Below are 20,679 nucleotides of genomic sequence, written 5' to 3'. Positions count from 1 at the left end.
GTCCTCCTCCTCCTCCTCCTTCTATACTGGTAACTTTGTAACCCCTTCATTTCTTTCGAGGGATATTTAATTGTTTTTCACTTTTAAGATGTACCAATTAATGATTTGTCACTTGCGGTCTATGGTATATGGACCCTTATGTGTCTATAACATGTGGATCTAGTGGCAAATCCTTTTGAATCACCCGTAAGAGTAGCAAATAGTTAATTATTTCTTCTTTTAATGAAATGGCTATAAGGTAGAACTGGCTCTACCTTCTTACGTCAAAAAAATTAAAAAAATAAACTAGAAGTCATGAGTTGGTTTTCCTAGCTTCGGATTATCATCAGCTAGATCTCTACTAGCTATTTCTAAACATCTAAAGCTTTCTCTTACTGCAGTTGCTATTCTTTTCTTTTCATAATCTCTATTCTCTGAATAATGTAAGATTTTTGTTTTGTTACATAAAAGGCACATATATACCATCTTACAAGTATATAATTATGTCTGAACACAATTAAATAGGTGAAGTTCACTAGATTACGAGCATCGGGATTTGAACGTGTAGTTGGAGTCATGTATGCACCAGCAACTTCTGCATCGTGCTTTTAGCGCAGGTTCATTGTACATGTTTTATAAGAATATATGATATTATTCAAGAAAATTTATGTGCGTTGGTATGGAGGCGACCAAAGTGATATCTTTTCAAATGATCCAAGGCATCATTTTTGCTACTATAAAAAGAACTCATGCAAAGTAGGAGATTTTTCTGTTCATGTTCATGTCGAGATTTTTTTAAAAAAAAATCATCATGCTCTGTGTAAAGGATGCATTAACATGGAATATTAAAATTACATAAGGATGCGTTTAAAAAATGCCATATATTTTGCAGGTGTTAAATCATAATGGATGGAGTTTTTTTTAGTAAAAACACACATAGTACCTCGATTGTCAACGTTGGATCTAATAGCTTCTTCCCAATTGCAGCATGGTCAGCCCACCATTTTTGTTTGGTGTGACTTCTACAATAATTATTTGTGAAGAAGTCCTACTAAGGTGATTTTGTTATCTATCTTCGGAGATTTACAAAGATCACTAACACTAAGGCCTTGTTTGGCTAATGGATTAGGGAAATGATTTCCCATCACAAAAAGACGTCTTTAAATTCTAATTATTCATTCTCTATCTTCCATTTAATCATAACCCTTCATTCATTTTCTAATCCCAATTCCACCCCTCATTTCCCATTATCGAAACACACCCTGACAGAAAAGCGCGTTACAATAACAATATTTTTCTAAAGAACATATCAAACAATTAAAAAAAATTTTAGAGATCAGACAATTAAAATAGAAATTCTCTTAGCACCTATGCGACCCCCACCCCCAACCAAAAAGAAAAAAAAAGACAGAACCACACTGTAACTAATTTTTAGTGATGCAAAATTAAGCCTATATTATTTCGTTGACACAATATCCTAAGTAACTAAGTAACAAGACGTCATCCACTTGCTTCGGGTATAATTTATAAAATATAAAAACGGAAAGCACATTTTGTGTAGTTTATTGAGTTTTCCTCCCGTGGGGACAATATTGCAGCGCTGTTGACTTCATAATTGCACAATTTGCATTGTTATGCCCATTATGCTCGACATAATGACAAATAGTGAGCTGCTAATTAATTAATTTGAAGGAGCTGATCCTCTATCTATGATTTAAAAATCATCTTACTCCAACTACTTAAACATTAAAAATTGCCAGGAGTTTCTAGCCTATTCTGCCCTTTAAATAGCATGGACGGCCAACTGAGCTGAGAGCTTGTGTGCGGTTGTGATGTCCTTCCAATTGAACAACAATTTACCCAGGAGAAGGAAAAAATGTCAGGGTACTAAACATGACTCTCTTTTTTAAAAAAGAATACCTTTTAGTAAGCTTTTAGAACAAATTCCATGTTTTGTTTGTTCATGGCATTTGTTGCCACTCCACCATATATTTATGCATGTACAGTTGGCGTGGCCAAAAAGTTTTAGGGGGTGTTCGGATTGGATTGCTGCGGCATCAGCCAATCAGGCTCTAAATCTTTTTTTCGCTAACGCGCAAAAGAATTGCATGTTAATATATTAGAGGAATATAGTTTTTGATATACAACGCAATTGGCCAGACCGGCCTATGCTAGGGAAGGAAGAAAACAAAGTCAAAAACAAGGAAGAAAAAGAAAAACTCGTACGACGGGAACGCTAGTCCAAACAACGGAAGGGAGTAGAGCCACGCTACACTCCCAACAAGTCCCCAAAGGAAGCCCACTAACGACCACAACCGGCCCTCCAAAAGGATGGACTCTAGAACCACTGAGACCGAAGAGAGCGTAGAGTCAAACACCCTATAGTTATGTTCCTTCCATAGCTGCCAAGAGACCAGGAGGACTAGGGAGTCAAAGCTGGCACAGAGATGATCAGGTAAACAAGCCTTAGAAGATGGCCACCAGTACTGGAGCTAGCTGCCATTGGGGGAGGGCAGTCCAGCTAGGAGGTGATAGCACCCATAACTAGACCTGACGAGCGAACACGCAGTAAAGGAGGATGTGGTTCATCGTCTCAAACTCTTGAGCGCAAAAGAGGCAGGCCGAGTGGCTATCGATGCCACACTTCTGGAGGAGATCAGCCGTCCAACAGTGCTGCTGAAATGCAAACCAAAGAAAGAATTTGCATTTAGCAGGGTCCTTCGTGTGCCAGAGAAGATCGGCACCAGCGAAGAAGTGCTGGCCAAGGAAGAACGCCTGATACGGCGTTAAACGATGAGTAAATTGATGAGTTGTTTGTAAGTTAAAACTAAAATGCCCTTTAAACCAAGCAGGCCCTAAATCTATAAATTATAAGTAAATTGTAAGTAAAAACTAAAATGCCCTTTAAACGATGAGTTCTATCCATTATCTTTTTAAGCAAAGCTGCATCAACGCACAGGTCCATTGTATCAACTACTACTAATACAGCAAGTAGTATCATCTCCTCTCCAGGAAACGTGCACACTAAGGACGGTTTTCTCCTCTTGATTAGTACTTGCTAACAAAATTAAAAAGACAAGTTGATTGACTATATTAATTAATCAGTGGGACTTTTATAATTGGTGCTGTCATCTCGCCAGCATTGCCCCACTAGATCCCTACCAGAATAAATTTTGGTTTATTAATCAAATACTTCTAATATTTATGATGGCCCATCTGATAATGGATTTTAGTATGGTTATAAACTAAACAGTACAAATTTAGGGCTAACTGAACAACCTAGCAGTGTGTAGTTGGGGTGAAGGAAAGAAAACTGAGATCAGGAAACAGAGCAAGAGTAATGCTAATTGGAAATTTTAAGTGAAATTAGATAATATGCATTGCTCTATAAATTACAGATTTCGGTTACTCTATTAATTGCGCTTTTATTATTTTCTGGGATTTTTTTTTCAATTCAAGGAATGGTGAATTAATATTTCGATATTTCCAATATATATATACATAATCATACATTCATACTTCAATGATATGAATAGGCTTAAGTGGTTACATCATGCATTTCATTTTTCTTGGATCTAGTGATGTGTACCTTGGTCAGTCCGAAAAGCATTAGACAACCAGAACTGTGAAATGGAGGGAGCCCATGCGTACAATAAAACCATCGCAACATTTATTTAACTCCTCACACTGAACACAAACCAAGATCTACACTATATATCATTGATATAGGATTATATTTTTTATTCCCTCAATTAATTTATGTACCAGATTTGACAATGCAGGCCCTCTTTTGCATATATCCTTTCATTAGCACAGGAACTGGAATGGCTGTGGCCTTTTGAATGGGATAACAAAAAAAAAAAAAGGATAGAAGTCCACTTAAAGGTATGAGTGTTAAATGATGAATTGTATAATTATTTTTGCAGGTTTTATCTGATTTAAAAAAAGCTTGAACAAGTATACAACCTCTTGTACAAGAAAAATAACAATAAACAGGTTCACTGTATCAACTCTGAATGAATACATCCAGCCATCTCTGCTTCCTCAGAAACATACAAGCATGAACAAGGAAATTGCAATTACTCCGAACTAAGCTTTGATAGATGACTAGTTCAAGATTCTCACCGGATAGAAAGAAAAATCTTCAGAGAAGAAACAGATGCAAGACAAGCTTGCAAACTTTCATTGGGATCCGAGGAACAAAGCTATACAAAGTGTAACAGAATTTTATAGTAGTATGTAGAAAGAGAAAGAATCTAGCATTAGTTTCTGCAGGAAATCCTGGACGTTGTCTACGAGTAGTTAAGCACCTTTATGCCGGAATGGAGGGTTCATGTAATCATTTTTATTTCAGATAATGATGTAATCATGTTACTATTATAGCTACTTCTGACGGATTCTTAGTTACCAGTTTACCACCATTGACTTCTAGTTAATCTGAGAACAGATTAGCAGCATCTTGTGATGTGAATTATGCCACAATCACCCTACATATATCCACCTGAGTCCTGACCAATCTCCAAATATATGGAAAACTAATGATTTTATAAGACATATGTGTACATATATATTTTATCATCAGACCAACTCTGCTGATTGAACTGGCTAGTTTGGAATGCAGAGCTAGCTATCTAGCTAGCTCTTAATAGCGAACATCTTAGAAGACAAAAGACTGAACATGCTTGCCTGCAAGTAGACTTGCATGATCCACCATCACTCACCAAGTTGGCTATTATGTGCTAATTAACCTGATAGTTGTAGTGGTAATTAACTAGTTTTAACAGTTCCCAGAGCAACTGTTCCAATTGCAAAGTATCATCATATATAAGCAACTGGCCTAAAGTCTAAAGTACTTAAACTCTACCTTTCAATTGATTGCTTAGGAAACCTGCAAAAATAATGCTTTCACAAGAGGTCAAGTAATCATAATCTAATTATAATTAACGTTCTGCCAGCTTGATTCCTGCAGCACCACAGCTTCTGTCATATAAAACCTAAGACATGCGGCAATATATACCAACATTCTGGGATTAGCATTTGCATCCAGGTCTTAATTTTTTGGCAAATTTAATTATGGTTAGACAAATATATGTGATCTTTTTGGCTAGGCTGAAAGCCTGCAACCAGGTCATGTACTGCCAGCATTTCTTCTGCAAAAGTGTGCAGATGATTAGGTTACAATTTGGGGTTTGTAATTTGTATTCAAGGGACCAGGAATCTATATATTGTCTAATGCATTCTGGCAGCTTAGATTTTTGCTTGCCACAAAAGAAGTAGGACAAGTAGGCTGAGGCCCAGGAGAACACAATGGTTTTTTAATTTAAAATAAATCACTACTACTTGCAGGCCACTAACAGTGCTTTATTAGCCACCAACTATGGAGGATGTAGCAAAGCTGCTTTTGGGGAAAAGGAAGAGAATTTCAATAAAACAAAGTCTAGCATGTGAGCATAGTACTGTGAATGACGCAGAAACCATCTTATAATGGTGCATTAGCCAATATATATATCCACCATGATAATAGTACAACTGTTTATTTAACCCTAATATATGAGTACTCAATTTTCTCATATCTGGATTTTTTTTTTTTTGGGCTGCCAAAATGAAAGTTTGAGGTTATGGGTGTAAATTGACCTGAGTATACCATATCATATATAATAAAACAGAGTTTCACCTCGAACATAATAGTTTAAAAACAGAGTTTCACCTCGAACATAATAGTTTAAACCATGACACTTGAACTGATAAAAAAATGCAAACATTTTGCAGTATGCATAATATTAAAATAAATATTATCGTACATTTGGCGGCCGGGCGGTTCACTAACCAGCTCAGCTAATAAATAAAACTAAGTAGCATCCTAGTTGCAAAAAAGAAAAGAAAACAAGGTCCACAGTGTTCATGTGAGTATGTGACACATTTTTATGTTTCATCATCATGTGAGCAACTTGATGTGTTCATCTGCAGAACTTCCCCTTCAAAACAAAGTCAACTCCCCCCAAAAAAATAAGGGCGTCCATAGAGATCACACAAGGCCACACCAAGAGGTCCAAGAGTACCATAGCATTAGAGCAAAGTTAGAGAAAATAAATTAAAACAAAAACCAAATAGTACAAATGCTATTATACACTACTGGTAACATTTGAGCCATAATTGTTTTCTTTCTCTCCTTTTTTCAAAAGAAATTCTCACCACACCAAAATAAGCAACACACATGAGGCTCCCATGTGCATCTGGAATAGATCATGAGCTAGTAATTGTGTAGTTAATTAAATTATCATGAGCTCTTAATGGTCACTGTAACTAAAGCTTTGGCATCTTAGAACGTGCAAGATGGTTGCCTCCATGGCTCGCTACATGCTTAGCTTGTCCATACGCCTCTTAGCCTGGTGATGAGGCAGAGGACAAGTAGAAGAGAGAAAAAAAAAACTTAGTACTACTTGGAGTACTGTTTCTTTTTAAAAATTTTCAGTTCACGTGCAAATGGAAATATATATATATATGTGCATCGATTAGCACTAAGTTATGTATGAGCATTTTATCTATTAAGGTCATTTCCCCCAGGCCCCAAGTGAAGTGACTAATATAAAATGGATAAATGTATATGACACCAAACAGCAAATTTGATTGAGAATTTAGTTATATTTAATGATAATTGTGAGTATGGTTTAATCCTTGTAAAGGAGCCTACATAAAAATATAAAACTCCCAGTAATTGTTTTCAATTTTATTTCCAAGAAATCAACACAGTTTTTTTTCTTGGAGAACTTATAGCCAACCTAATACTCACCTCAAGGCCTCAAGCAGTCAAGCTAGTTTCCAGCTTTCAAATATAAGCTGGGTCATCTGACCTTTGGTCTACAAAAAGGCCCAGTAGTACTATATTGACTTTGGTAATGCATCATATATTATACCTTCATGGCTTGATACCTCTTTGTTGTGGTTCAGAAGTGATATAAGTTTTTTCCTGCAGAAATAAGGATAAATAATCAAATGGATATCTTGTAATGCAATTTTTTGGGGGCACTACTATTTGCTTTGGAAGTTATCAATTACTCAACTTGCAAGTTATATCTCGTGGCAAATATTATTATTGTTATACCTGTCTAGTTGTCTGCAACATGCCAGCTTGATCAGCACTGCACAGTTGGAAAACCTTAGCCTGGCAAGCTCAATTCTACAGTACTCTTGCTAGCATGGTAGTATAAAAATATACAGTTAGAGTACAAAATAACCTCAACACATTCTTCAGAAAAAAAATCAAAATGACCTCAGCACCATACTTTTGGTACAATAATAATGGAGCTTTTATACTATATAATTTCTAGTTTGCTTTGGAAAGATAATTGGATAGAGTAATGAACAGAGTCGCCGAAAGCACATATAAGCTGTGACTATGTGACATCCCAAGGCCACTGGGAAATAATGGATTAATCTAGCTTATCTGAACAACCTGGCTTAGTCTTTAAAAAATCATTGCAATCATCTGCAAGCTAAATACAGCTGCATACACCAGTATTTGCAAGCAAAATACAGCTACATATAAGCGTATGCAATGCATGGTTGAACAATTCACAGCACACACGTTATTTGCAGTTCACGAAATAAGCATCAATGAAACTGTCAAAACCAGAAAAAAAAAACAAATATTAACAAAAAAAAAAAAAAAAAGATCACTGGGGAGCTCTCCTGAATTAGTTCTTTAAATGAAGCCAAACAGCTGCTATCTGAAAATTCTCAAATATTGATTAACTCACTTACTCACCCTTGAACTATCTTAGCTAGGTGTCTATACATCTGTAATCTAGAGACTGGATTATCGAAAAGATAAAATTATTTTTGCTCTCACATAGCATTGTGGACATAAAAAAAATGCTTGCTGGACTGATTTTGGATCCAGTTCATTCTGCCACTGCCCACTGACACTTGTTTCTTGGTTAACGAAACAACAAGTTCATTAAGCAGGCAGACACAAGAACAAATTAACAAATGTCAGCCAAAATTTATCCTAGCTACTAGCTGAATACTGGTACTAGCAACTAGCAAGAGACAGAGAGACAACCCCACAGTGGTGGTTAGCTGGCACGGCGACAAAAGGGGCTTGTCTGCTTCAGACTGGATCTCCCCTGTAGCTTAATTAAGTAATAAGTGAAGTAGTACTTGGTAATTTTGATCGTGAAATTAAATTAAGTAGTAATCGGAGTTAATTAATTACTAGTAAGGGATTAGCTGCCTTGGGCCGGGTAGCCGCTTGCGTGCGGTGGCGCGTCGCTTCCAAGCCCCGTGTGGACGAGTGCTAGCTTCATGTGATGAAGAGATGAAAGCTCGCGCCATGGCCTCTCTCAGATCTCTCTCTCTCTCTCTCTACACCACACATTCTCATCAATGTTATTTTTGCAGAGATCCCTATTAGTCAAGTAGATCACCCAAGTTCTTATATAATAATAGTAGTACTAATTATGTAGATATATATATATAGTCGGTAAGATGTTGTAGTAGTAATAATGTATTAGTAGTACTGTATGAGTTTTAGTAGCTGATTAATTGTTAGTCCAAGTTCTCATCATTCTGGTTACTGCCTGCTACAGGAAGAACTTGCCTGAACTGGTTTTACGAGCTGATTAATTTGGAGGAAATTTATAGGATTTTTACATGAAACAGTTCAGAATAAAAATTGCTCAGCCTCGTAGGCCTTACTGCACGTCTGAAGAGTCTGAAGTCTGAAACTTCAGAAGTTCTGAACCTGAAGGAAAAGCTAGAGAGAGTTCAGGTTCAGAATCTGAAAACTTCTGATGTTTCGGAACTTTGGTCTGAAAAGTTAGAGAGATAGTCTTGAAACAAGGCCTTTGGTCGTGAGCTAGAGAGAGTCATAGAGATGGCGACATATCGCGAGATCGAACCGCCGGCTACGAGGCCATCGTGATGATCGTGGTCGACCGCGGCGAGGCGAGCTCGCCGACGGCGAGCCGCTCATCTCTGACGACGACGAGGAGGAGGAGCTCGTGGCCCATGGAGAAAGCCCACCAGTTTCTGGCCTTCCCAGGATTGACGTCGTCACTGGCCTCTTGGGGCAGCAGCTGGGCTTGGGTCTTGCAGATTGTCAATTCTGGCCATTATACCATGTTCTGAACTTCTCTCATTCTCAGCCTGCCACTATCTGCTCTCTTGTGGCTTCCGTACTTTTCTAATTAAAATATAACTTAGCGTGTTTTTTAAACTATTAAACGATATATATGAAAATTTTCTAGATAATAAGTTACTTTAAAATATTAGATAAATATAATTTTTAAATTTAAAGTAATTAAAATTTAATTAATCATGTGTTAATGGATTTCTCACTTTACATTTCATACTCAAATGGGACGTAAGGCACCGCTCTTTTAAGAGGTTTGAGTGAGTAGCCGATCGGTTTACTAGAGAAAACACTCAATTAGCACATAACTAATTAAATATGTTCTATTATTGTAAACTTGAGAAAAAAATTATTTAATTAAATAAACCCCTATATATGTTATGTTTTGTTTTTAAAAAATATTATCGTTTAATAGTTTGAAAAGTGTACCCACGATAATCTATTAACAGGTGTAGTAGTTGCAAAGAATGAAGCACACACTTAACACATAAATTATATCCGTGTAGTTACCGCACTAAACTTTATCGAAATAAACGTAATACCACTTGGAGAGCATACCCACTAAATATAACGCGTTTATATCTCAAAATATAACTACTTCATGAGTTTTTCATAGTCATTAAATAAATATTGAGGGGAGGCATTATCTAAAAAAAATATTGAGGGGGAGAGATAAAAAAATAGATTACTCTTAGAGTGAGTATATGTAAGCGGGCTATACATGTTACCACATTATATTATATTTGTGTTTGTGCGGAGAAGAGGGGGGAAAGCGGGCTACAAATTTGTAGCCAGCTATAGCACGAACTCTAGTAACCTATGTGGGAGAGAAATATGTTAGTTATAGATGATGTGTTAACTTTTTAGAGCTAATAGTTGGCAATATTATTAAAGTCGCTTTAATTGTCACGATTAGTTTTGTGGTGAGGTTGTGGAGATAATGCGCATTTTGAACATTTCATCACCGCAAGCACTCTCTTTACTCTATAATAGCTATGTTTGGTGCCAAAATTTTAATAGTAGAAATAACTATAGTTTGAGACCGAAGGGGTATACGTCAACCTTGCAAAACATACACACTGTGAAAGGAGTACCTATTTTGTACTAATACCATTTGTGATTCCAGTTTGCTGATGGCAACCTACATCTGCCTCGGAGAGATTGTGTGAGAGGGAGGGGAAAAAGACAGGTAAAGAAAGCGTGTCCCAGCATCCGGCACGAGACTTGGACATGGAGCGTGAGAGCGATTGGGGAGACAGAGCAGTGAAGATGACAAGTACAAGTCATCTCTAAATTGAAAAAAGAAAGAAAGAAAAGGAGATAAACAAGTGCGAAGGTAGTTGTTAGTTAGTTTAATTATGCAAGGCACTTCTCAAACCATGTAGTTATAAATTATAGCATTGCTTCTGCTAGCATTGACCTTAGGTCTAGGAGAAAACAGTTGAGAAGAAACTGCAGTAGGCAAGGCAGACTTCTTGAGTTTTTTATTTCTATCACCGGGGGCAAAATGTCCACTATTCATATATTACTTCCAATAATCTTAGGCCTTGTTTAGTTCCCAATTTTTTTCCCAAAATCGTCGTATCGAATCTTTGGATACATGCATGTAGCATTAAATATAGATAAACTGAAAAACTAATTGCACAGTTTGCATGAAAATCGATCGCGAGACGAATCTTTTAAGCCTAATTAGTCCATAATTAGCCATAAGTGCTACAGTAACCCATATGTGCTAATGATGGATTAATTAGGCTTAATAAATTCGTCTCTCGCTTTCCAGGCGAGTTATGAAATTAGTTTTTTCATTCGTGGCCGGAAACCCCTTTCCGACATCTGGTCAAACATCCGATGTGACACCCAAAAATTTTCTTTTCACGAACTAAATAAGGCCTTATATGAGATTACACGGGAATACTGGGAAGAGAAAACACAAAGAAAGAGGAGGTGCTTAAAGTTTCCACCCACCAGAACATGTATATCCAAACTTCCAAACGACTCCTCTTTCTTTCCAAGCATCCACTTCACATGCAAACATGAAGCACACAAAATTGAAAATTGTCGAAGGGCCTTCTGCCACATGCACTGGCTCAATTTCCTGCGATAGGAGGTTGTGGTTGTCTAAGGTCATCTGCATCAATAAGCTATCAAGAATGACTTTACCTAATTGCTATCTAGATCAATGGTTGCAGCAACCTTTTAGGGAAGAAAGCCTCGAAGAAGGAAGATCCACTACCACGCATATTAAGTCATCTTCAATTAGGTTTTAACAAATTGCCAGCCAGGTCAACATCCTCCAACGCTCTTGAGGAGAAGGAGGCCCCATAGTGGAGGGCAGCTCAACGTTGCGGCCAAGGACACCCAAACGAAGAGGGTGAAGACGAAACTAGGAGTAGTCTAAAGTGAAATGGGAAGAGGCAACCATTGCACTGGTAGAGGAAGCATCAATATCAGCGATAGAGAAAAGCATGGTTTAGAAAATCATAACGACCACCGAAAAAAGGCTTGGCTCTTAACCAACATGCAAACCTACGTTGTCGATCAACGAGCATGCCAAGAGAGCGGGTTTAAAGCGAGAGACAAGGCAACGACATACTCAGGGTATATGATGGATCAAGGCGATGATGATTGAAGCAAAGCTAAGAACGACGACTATATTGACTTCAACCATGCACAGACGCATGTAGGCATAGGCATCAATTTGACTATAGGGAATGAAAGTAAATGATGTAGCAGACTGATGTCAGCTGAGTCAATGACGAGAAGAGCCTCAAACTTGGAATTAGAGAGGGAGGAAGGCACTGGGAGTCATGGTGCTAGGGGACAACCATGTTTTTTGGCAGAATGATGATGCGTTCAAGGAGGGGAGTAACGTTGAATGACGCCACCATCGCATACCGAAATAGGGTTTTCACCTAGAGCTCTAGTGTGGAGAGGAACATGTCGTGCAAAAAATGATGCCTTCAGGGATAGAGAAGAGGCTTGAGGGATATCACCGCCGTCGGCCCGTCTTTCAACCATGCAAAGCTTTCGCCCAACGCACCCCATCCACGCATGCCCATTTCCTATTGGAGCTTCAGGCGTTGGGAGTCCTCACTGCACCACACGTGAAGCTGTCAAGGAACGAGGTCTTCTGGTCTTTGAGATTTGCTTTTGTATTTATTGTTAGCTTCTAGGAGTATTGAGGAAAGTCTAACATACTAACATATAATAACATTATAGCTAAAATTAATACAATGCATATAACTTTAGAAGTTAAACTATTCCCTCAATTAAACACTATCCATATAAAGATTTGTAGTAGTGGTATCTAATCGAGTACTGTTACATTTTAGAACTAATAGTATAGCCAACTACTGGCTACAAATTATTTATAGTCAATTCATACAATATTAACCTATAAATATACTATACCACACAATTAATATCTAGTTTCACGTGTCATACACACATGCATCTTGAAGTCCGTGCTACAGTTGGTTATAAATCTATAGCTCGTTGCTCTTCTCTCCCTTTAAAATATGCTTATAGCTGGTTTATAGTCTACTATTGTACTAATATTCACCTTTCTGTTTCTTTTCCAGAATCATCAGATGAAAAAAATATTCTCTCCCGCATCTCGTATCTGCATCCATCGAGGTCTCCCTATCTCCCTTTCAGATAAACAAACAACTGCAATGAGAAGAGAAGCCAACCAAACACCAACGTTGTCACGTCTGATAATAAACACACACGCGCAGGCACACTTGCCAAGCAGCAGCAGCAAACCTGCGTCTCTGCATGGACGCGTAGGCCGAGGCGAAAAGCAGAAGCAGAGGAGGAGGAGGTTTGACTCGTTCCACACCCGCTGCCACGTGGGCTCCACCTTACTGGGCCCCACGCGCCAGTGAGCGAAGCGGGAAGCGCCTCTCTCTCTCTCTCTTCTTCTCCACCTCCTCCTCCCCCTTCCGGCTCCGGCTGGGACTCTCACCCTCTTCGTGGCGGCGGACTCGCGGGTGGTGGTGGTGGTGGGGCCCACAGGTCAGTCGGTGGGTGAAGGGGTTTCGGCCGCGCCGCCTGGTCAGGCTTGCTCGGATGGTTGGAGGAGGCGGAGGCGGCGGCGTGGCGGGGAACCCTAACCCTAGGACCCGGCTATATTAGATGCTGGGGGGAGGCCTCGGCGGCGGCGGGGGCGGCGGCGGTGCGGGTGGGCTGGGCCTCGACCTCTCGGCGGTGATCCAGGCGGCGGTGGTCGGCCTCGTGCTGTTCTCGGCGGCCGTCGTCGCCGTGCGCCGCGCCGCGTCGAGGTACTTCGTCGTCGACGCCGCGGGGTTCGCCGCCTCCTCGTACGACGATCACCACCACCCCCACCACCACCTCGTGATGACGCCTCGCGGGGAGGAGCAGCAGCGGCAGCAGGGCGGCGGCGCGGCGCAGGGGGCGCAAGCCGCCGCCAGTGGGGGCGGGGAGCCCTGTGCCGCGTGCGGCTACATCGCCACCAAAAAGTGCTCCGGGTGCAAGCGCGTGCGGTATTGGTGCGTCCCCTTCCTCCTCCTCCTCCTATTCGTGTGTAACTTGTAGTGGTCTTGTACCGCATATACGATCTTAGAGTCTCACCTAGTTCCTTCCCCGCGAAATTCGTCACTTCGTGTGTGCAATTGGGGGTGGCGTCTGGCGCAGGCAACGGTACCAGGATCTTGCACGGGGTTCTTGGTCAAGCTATGGTTGTCCTGGCTGTGAATTGTGATTTTATTACTGCTGTTTCTTTAAGTTCTTGGGGGAATTGGTGTTTCGGAGTCTTGTGGTTCGTGTGAGCGGATATGCGTAATTGTTGGGCTACTGCGGTTTGAATGCTATGACGAGGGCGCTTGAATTTGGATGGAATATGCGGAGAGATGATCTTGTCTCTTATGTGATCTTGTGCCTAATTTGCGTGATTGGATTGGTTGGTTGTGTTGTAATGGCTGTTAGTATTAGGAGAAACTTTGGGTTCTTGTTTGTTGCGTTGAATGTGGTTCACAACTTCACCCTGCAGTGAAGTTTTTAGTTTCTCATTTACTGGTTTTTGAATGAGTAAGCATCACAGCAGATAGTCCACGATTAATCTGTTATTTTGGCCAATGTGTGCAGTCACACCAGGAGAAAGTGTTTCTTGGTGTATAGTATGGTTTGTTTGTTGCCATTTACAAACTTGTGAAATTTTGGCGTCACCAAATTTTAGTAAGGCGATAAACCCAACATACTCCAACATCACAGCCACACCAAACTTAGGTAATTCCGGAAGATTACACTCTTGATAACTACACCCAATTTAATATGGCTTCAGATGAAACACTCCCCCACATTGCTCTGCCTCACAAAAAAATGGGTAATGGTTAGGTTTATTTTGTCAATAAGTAAAACATGCCCAACATTTGGATGATCCTATTATTGCAAAACATTGTATAATCTGATCTTTCAAGGTTCTACTGCACTGGAATAGACTTGCATTGTTTTGCCACATAATAAGGGTTACATGACTCCATGATTCACAATTACCGAACCCTGTTTCCCTAGTATCTTTGATAACCATGCTCACCATATTTCTGGACCTGAACATCAGTTTGTGCACTTATTCAGTTCTCAAGGATGTCAGTCAAAGCATTGGCAATCTGGTCACAAGTTCAAGTGCAAACAAATGAAAAAATCAAGCCCTGCTGACAAGCTATCAGGTGGAGGCGAGGAAGACAGAAATAAGTTATCTGGTTTTGGTCCCATCTCATTAGTACCTGCCCGTAGAAAATTAAACAAGGTGAATGTTTGTGCTCTTAATCCAAAACCGTGTGTGTGACATGCCAAAATGTATATTTATGTAGTTTAACATTTTTCACTAATGTTTCATATGCAGGTCATCTTTCCATATGATGAATTTCTAAAGCTGTGCAACTGGAGGGACCTTGATTATTTACCTTGTGGCCTTTTGAATTGTGGCAACAGGTATAATAGAATAGTACTATATTGCACTTATGTCTGTTTGCTTTGCAAATACCTCCTTAAATCCATAATATATCGTGTTTTATCTGTGCAGTTGCTTTGCCAATGTTGTTTTACAATGTCTTTCATGTACGAGGCCACTTGCAGCCTATCTCTTAGGAATGGACCATAGCAGGGAATGTAAGTGCTATATTCCCATGACTATGTAAGGAAGTCTAGTTTTACACTTAAACAATGTTCAACATCTCTACCTTTCAGGTTATAAGAGACATGAAGATTGGTGTTTCTTGTGCGAACTGCAATGCCATATCCAAAGGGCAAGTGAAAGTATGCATCCATTTGCGCCGAAGAACATTCTTTCTCACCTGCCAAATATAGGTGGGAACCTTGGCTTTGGTAGACAAGAGGATGCTCATGAATTCATGAGGTGAATTTTCTTATCTCTTAATCTTTTGTCAGCCTGGCCTCTTTTGAACCGCCTTCCCAATGTTGAATAATTCATTGTACCCATAGGTTTGCAATAGATAAGATGCAATCTGCTTGTCTTGATGAATTTGGAGGCGAGAAGGCTGTAGACCCTAGCATGCAAGAAACGACTCTTATTCAACACATATTTGGTGGTCGTCTGCAATCCCAGGTTTCTTCTGTTTCTGTTAGATTTAGGGTTTCAATCTACAGTGTTTGAGTTTGGCTTTTTTGGCACCCTATTTTCAATCTGCTCTAAACTCCCATGAATATGGCCTAACTGAAAGGACATGTGTAGGTTCAATGTACTGCATGTGGAATGGTCTCAAATCGCTATGAGAATATGATGGACTTAACAGTTGAAATTCATGGTGATGCTGACTCCTTGGAAGAATGCTTAGATAAGTTCACTGCAGTAGAGTGGCTTGATGGTGATAATAAGTACAAATGTGATGGGTAAGTGAACAATATTTTCTGCAATTTTGTGCGTCACTGGTATCTACACACGTCCAAATCCTGCAGGGGCATAATAGTTTTAATCATGCCCATCAGTGAAAGCAATGGTTTGACCATCCGTTGAAATTAGCTTTTCCTCTTCTTTTTGGAGAGATTAGTTTTTCCTTACTATTGATCACTACAGAATGATCTCATTTTGGTCCACTTAAGTCTCATCTAAAATTCATTAATATGAATTACTTTGACGATAATATATAGGAAGGAATAGTTGAACTTGGGTCTAGTATTTGAATCAATATAAATAGCTTGTGAGTTTGTGGCCACATTCTTAGTCTAAATTCTATTAGTTGGTTTAAGATGGAGTGTTTTTAATATGATAGCTGTCTGGAATCACCCAAGCGTTGTCATTCTCACGAATTCAACCCGAGGAAGATTTTATGGTAATAGTGCCATCTCCCATCAATATATGGACTAGGACATTGGTTAATACACCACTTATATTTTGTCTGCTATTGAGCTCCTCTCTCTCTCTCTCCCTCTGTCTATATACATCAAATGTTCCTTTTTTTTCGCTCTAATGCATTGGTTGCTTTTATACAGATGCAGCGACTATGTCAAAGCACAGAAACGTCTTACAGTTTATCAAGCTCCAAATATCCTCACAATTACTCTGAAAAGATTCCAGGTTAGGACAGCAGCTTGTTGTAACTATATCAATGCAATTGTATACTTGTATTATGACATACTTGGATAACAAGCTTTCATATGGTTATCACAGAGTGGTAGATTTGGGAAACTAAACAAGAGAGTTACATTCCCAATGAAGTTAGACCTAACGCCATACATGAGTAGCACTGATGGAAGTGACCAATACGATCTCTATGCTGTTGTTGTTCATCTGGATATGCTCAATGCTTCATTTTTTGGGCATTATATATGCTATATAAAAAATTACCGAGGACGCTGGTATAAAATTGATGACTGCAAGGTACGTGTTCACCTTTTTATGTTATTAGTATATGACCATATGAATACTTGTCATAGTCAGTGATACTACTTGCCTACTTTTGTTTGTAGGTTATGGCTGTTGATGAGGAGGAAGTACATGCTCAAGGTGCTTATATGCTTCTATATAGCAGGTAATTTCTATTAGAATGATTATGTTAATGCCTGTTGCCATCATATGTCCATTGTATTGGGAAATTCTACCTTCTAAATTTGCCGTACTCTTTGAATCTTGTGATATTCTTTATATCAACAAGACAACAGTAGCAATCAAGATAGTGGAAGTACATTATTAAAGCAACCTAACCTAAATCATCAAGTATGAACTGTTTAATTACCAACGAGACAGGCTCATAACTCAGACTTGCTTCCCATATTGCTCTGTTGTTGACTTATCTGTTTTAGGCTTGTTAGCTTAACAGCTGTATGACAGAACTTTCATAATCACTTTTTTTTTTATCTTACCATGTTTGCATTTTTCTTCTTATGCTCAATATTTTGTTTTCTCCAACTAATGAACCTCTTCACAGGAATCTAACAAATATTACTTGTCTGATGTTGAGAGCAATGCTTATTGTTCTGGATCTGACATTCTCTGCTTTGTCTTTATGATCATCTGCAGGAGAACAGCTCGCCCTAGGCCACTAATTGCAGTAGAAGAACTCATGAAACAGCAGCAACAGTTGAAAGTATGCCCTTTGAATGGACAAAATCATTTGATACAAGAGGATGTGCCATTAGAAGGCGTGCCATCTTTGAAACCCTCAGAAGATCTGGAAGTTGATTTTGAATCCAACAACAAATCTTTACATACTATGGACAGAGAGCCAGACTTGGATTTTCATGTGAGCTTTGATAGAGATAAGTTCACTAACAATGATATTATGCACCCACCAGTTTCAACGGTATCGCATGCCCTTGATGAAAATACTAGAGGAGATTCAGGTTTTCCATTGGAAGAATCGAACACCATGGGATCTATGCAATTTGGCAACTCCACATATGAAACATCTTTAGTGCATTCCCCTGCAGAGCAGTGTGAAGAACCTGCGTCATGTATTGATTCAGTTGACTACATGGAAATTGACACTGAAGCTGGCGTTAAAGTTGAAAGATGGAGCAGGCCTGCCTTAGGTGATTCAGTTGGAGTGATGGGGAATGGTACATTGGTCCCGGCATTGGAGAATGGTTTGGCGGGTAAACCAATTCCTGGTTTTCCCGACAAACCCTCGAGAATAAATTCATTCTTTGCAGAAGGATGTCAAACTGGTGACAATGGTGCTGGTTCCTCGCAAGAGTTGAATGGTCATTGCAATGGAGAACCCAGTTGCCCAGAGCAAGGAGTTCTGACCAATGGTGGCAACACGCCCTCTCCAAGCACACAATGCTATGAAAATAAGTTTGCAACATCCACCAACGGCAACTATTCTATTGGGAATGGTGATACATTATCTAGCAGCAACTCATTACATGCGGGCAAACAGAATGCTGGCTTTACCTATAATGGTTTCAATCCAAAACCTTACAAAGAACCATCAGGAAGCAACACATATCTGAATAATACATGCAATGGTAAACCATCGGAAGATAATCACAATAAATGTGCCCCAAACCTGCCGGCAAAAGATTGCCAAGGGGGCATGCCATTCTTACATCGTGGCTTCCTTCTAAGGCCTTGTTCTAGGGGAAATCCAGGCAAATGTGATGATGGCTTGTCAATTAGTAATGGCACATCATCATCCTTTGTGAGTAGTAACAGCAAATCAAGTAATATTTCATCATCTCGAAATGGCGAAGGAGGCACACCATTCTTGTCTCCTAGTTTTCGCACAAATCATTGCAGAGAGTCAGCTGCCATGGACACCTCTGCAAGCTCTGTCCATGATTTGACAACCAGCTATAACATTTCCTTGGAGCAAAAATCTATTGGTGCTGCAGTACCGTCAGACCTGATAAAAGAAAGTTGGGGTGAAGATGGCACGACTTTTGGCACTGTTTACCAACAAAGAGCAACTTCTGTTGATAATGTAAGCAGCCGCCATGATGAAAATGGGCATGTGATTTTGGGTGCCAATAATTCCAGTTATGGAGGAGAAAACGGCAGTAATAATGGAATTCTTGATATGAATAGCAGCAGTAGCCAAAGGGACGCAGCATCTAGTACCATGATGGCTTCTGAGAAAGGCATAGGACCTAAAACAGCTGACCAAGTCAATTACATATCTGATGCACCTGAACATGATGGTTTGCGACGAAGATTAACCTCAAATTTTCCTGATCAGAATGGTATTGATGCTCAATAAACTGTGGTCACCACTGGAGCGCATAAACTGGAAGGCTATGAGCTCAAGTTGTCCGGGTTGAATGGATATAAACTGAAGGGCAATGAGCTGGAAATCGGAAGAATGCCTGATCTCATATTGGTTGGTTGATTCAATTGATTACTTGAAACTGTAATTGGAGCAAACATTGTTTGCTTGGCAGTAATTTTGCCTCTTTTCCACATGGCTTCCTCCTGTGAGGTGGAGGGGTGTCTCTGGGCTTCCACACAATTTGCAGAGGCTCAGATGCTCCCCTGATTCCATGTTCTTGTTGCCTTTAGGGTACATAGCAGATTGTAGGCTTACCTTGTTCCCACCATGTTGGTGGATCCATAGCTCAAATAAACCTGAATGCTGACTCCGTTGTCAAGAAAGCTGAATCAACTGTAGAGTGATAAAAGAGGAAGATTCTGATCGCTTTCTTCATCTGATGCCCGTTTTGACCCCAATTGGTGCAAACAGATTTATGATCTTTACAATGCAACCACGATCTTTGTTGGTCGGACCAGAACTGTAAGCAACTGATGGTTCTCATTTTTTTGGTTATCACGAAGGTGTATGTTTGCTTAATTGCATTACTGTAACTACCACGATCAGCAAAAGATGGTTTTACGAACATGCCCTTGTGTATGTTCATCAGGCTTAATTTGCAGTGCGGTAATCACAATTAGCTCTTCACGAATTACACTTGATCGTATTGTCACAATGTCACCCACCGTGTGCTTTTACAGTTACAGTGAGTGAGCAGTTATCTCATTGGTAGAGTCTGGAAAAGCATATCCCGAGTGAAAATTTCAATGGTTTTCAAGAATTCAAATAAGAATTCAAATCTGATGAAATTTGACCGAAATCTAGTGAAAACCAGTCACGGAGAAGAGCACACAGGAACAATGTTTCGAGCGGTTATAAAGGGAGCCATCCGCTGAACAAACTCGCCAAAAGCGAAGCAGTCCCCACCCCGACCGCGTCCACCTCCTCTCCTCTCCCACGCGCGCCTCGCCTCGTCTCCTCTCGAGATCTCGCCATGGACGCCATCGACTCCGTGGTGGATCCCCTCCGCGAGTTCGCCAAGGACAGCGTCCGCCTCGTCAAGCGCTGCCACAAGCCCGACCGCAAGGGTAGGGAGCGCCTCGCCTCGTCTCGTCTCGTCTCGTCTCTGCCCTTGGCGCGGTTTCCGCCCAGATCTGACGGTGGCTTTGCTCTGCAGAGTTCTCCAAGGTGGCGTTGCGTACGGCGATCGGGTTCGTCGTCATGGGATTCGTCGGCTTCTTCGTCAAGCTAATCTTCATCCCCATCAACAACATCATCGTCGGGTCCGGCTAGGTATGTCACATCAGCTTGCCCGTTCCCTCCCTCCGTTAGAGTTAGATC

At 40.1% G+C, this 20,679-nt stretch overlaps 1 protein-coding gene across 1 annotated transcript; it reads left to right on the top strand.

Moving 5' to 3' along the window:
- Positions 1-12,877: 12,877 nt before the first annotated feature.
- Positions 12,878-19,878, top strand: LOC127777817 (ubiquitin carboxyl-terminal hydrolase 15-like). Its single transcript, XM_052304436.1, has 11 exons — positions 12,878-13,623; positions 14,708-14,879; positions 14,976-15,064; positions 15,156-15,241; positions 15,320-15,488; positions 15,575-15,698; positions 15,825-15,982; positions 16,583-16,667; positions 16,761-16,970; positions 17,060-17,121; positions 17,610-19,878. Exons 1-11 carry the CDS (start codon positions 13,250-13,252, stop codon positions 19,288-19,290), a joined length of 3,210 nt encoding a protein of 1,069 aa, XP_052160396.1. The 5' UTR covers positions 12,878-13,249; the 3' UTR covers positions 19,291-19,878.
- The last annotated feature ends 801 nt before the right edge of the window (positions 19,879-20,679 follow it).

Source organism: Oryza glaberrima, chromosome 6 (assembly GCF_000147395.1).
Source record: "Oryza glaberrima chromosome 6, OglaRS2, whole genome shotgun sequence".
NCBI classification, from domain to species: domain Eukaryota; kingdom Viridiplantae; phylum Streptophyta; class Magnoliopsida; order Poales; family Poaceae; genus Oryza; species Oryza glaberrima.
Note: the sequence above shows the minus strand (reverse complement) of the source record. Positions and strands in the feature narration are given on the sequence as shown.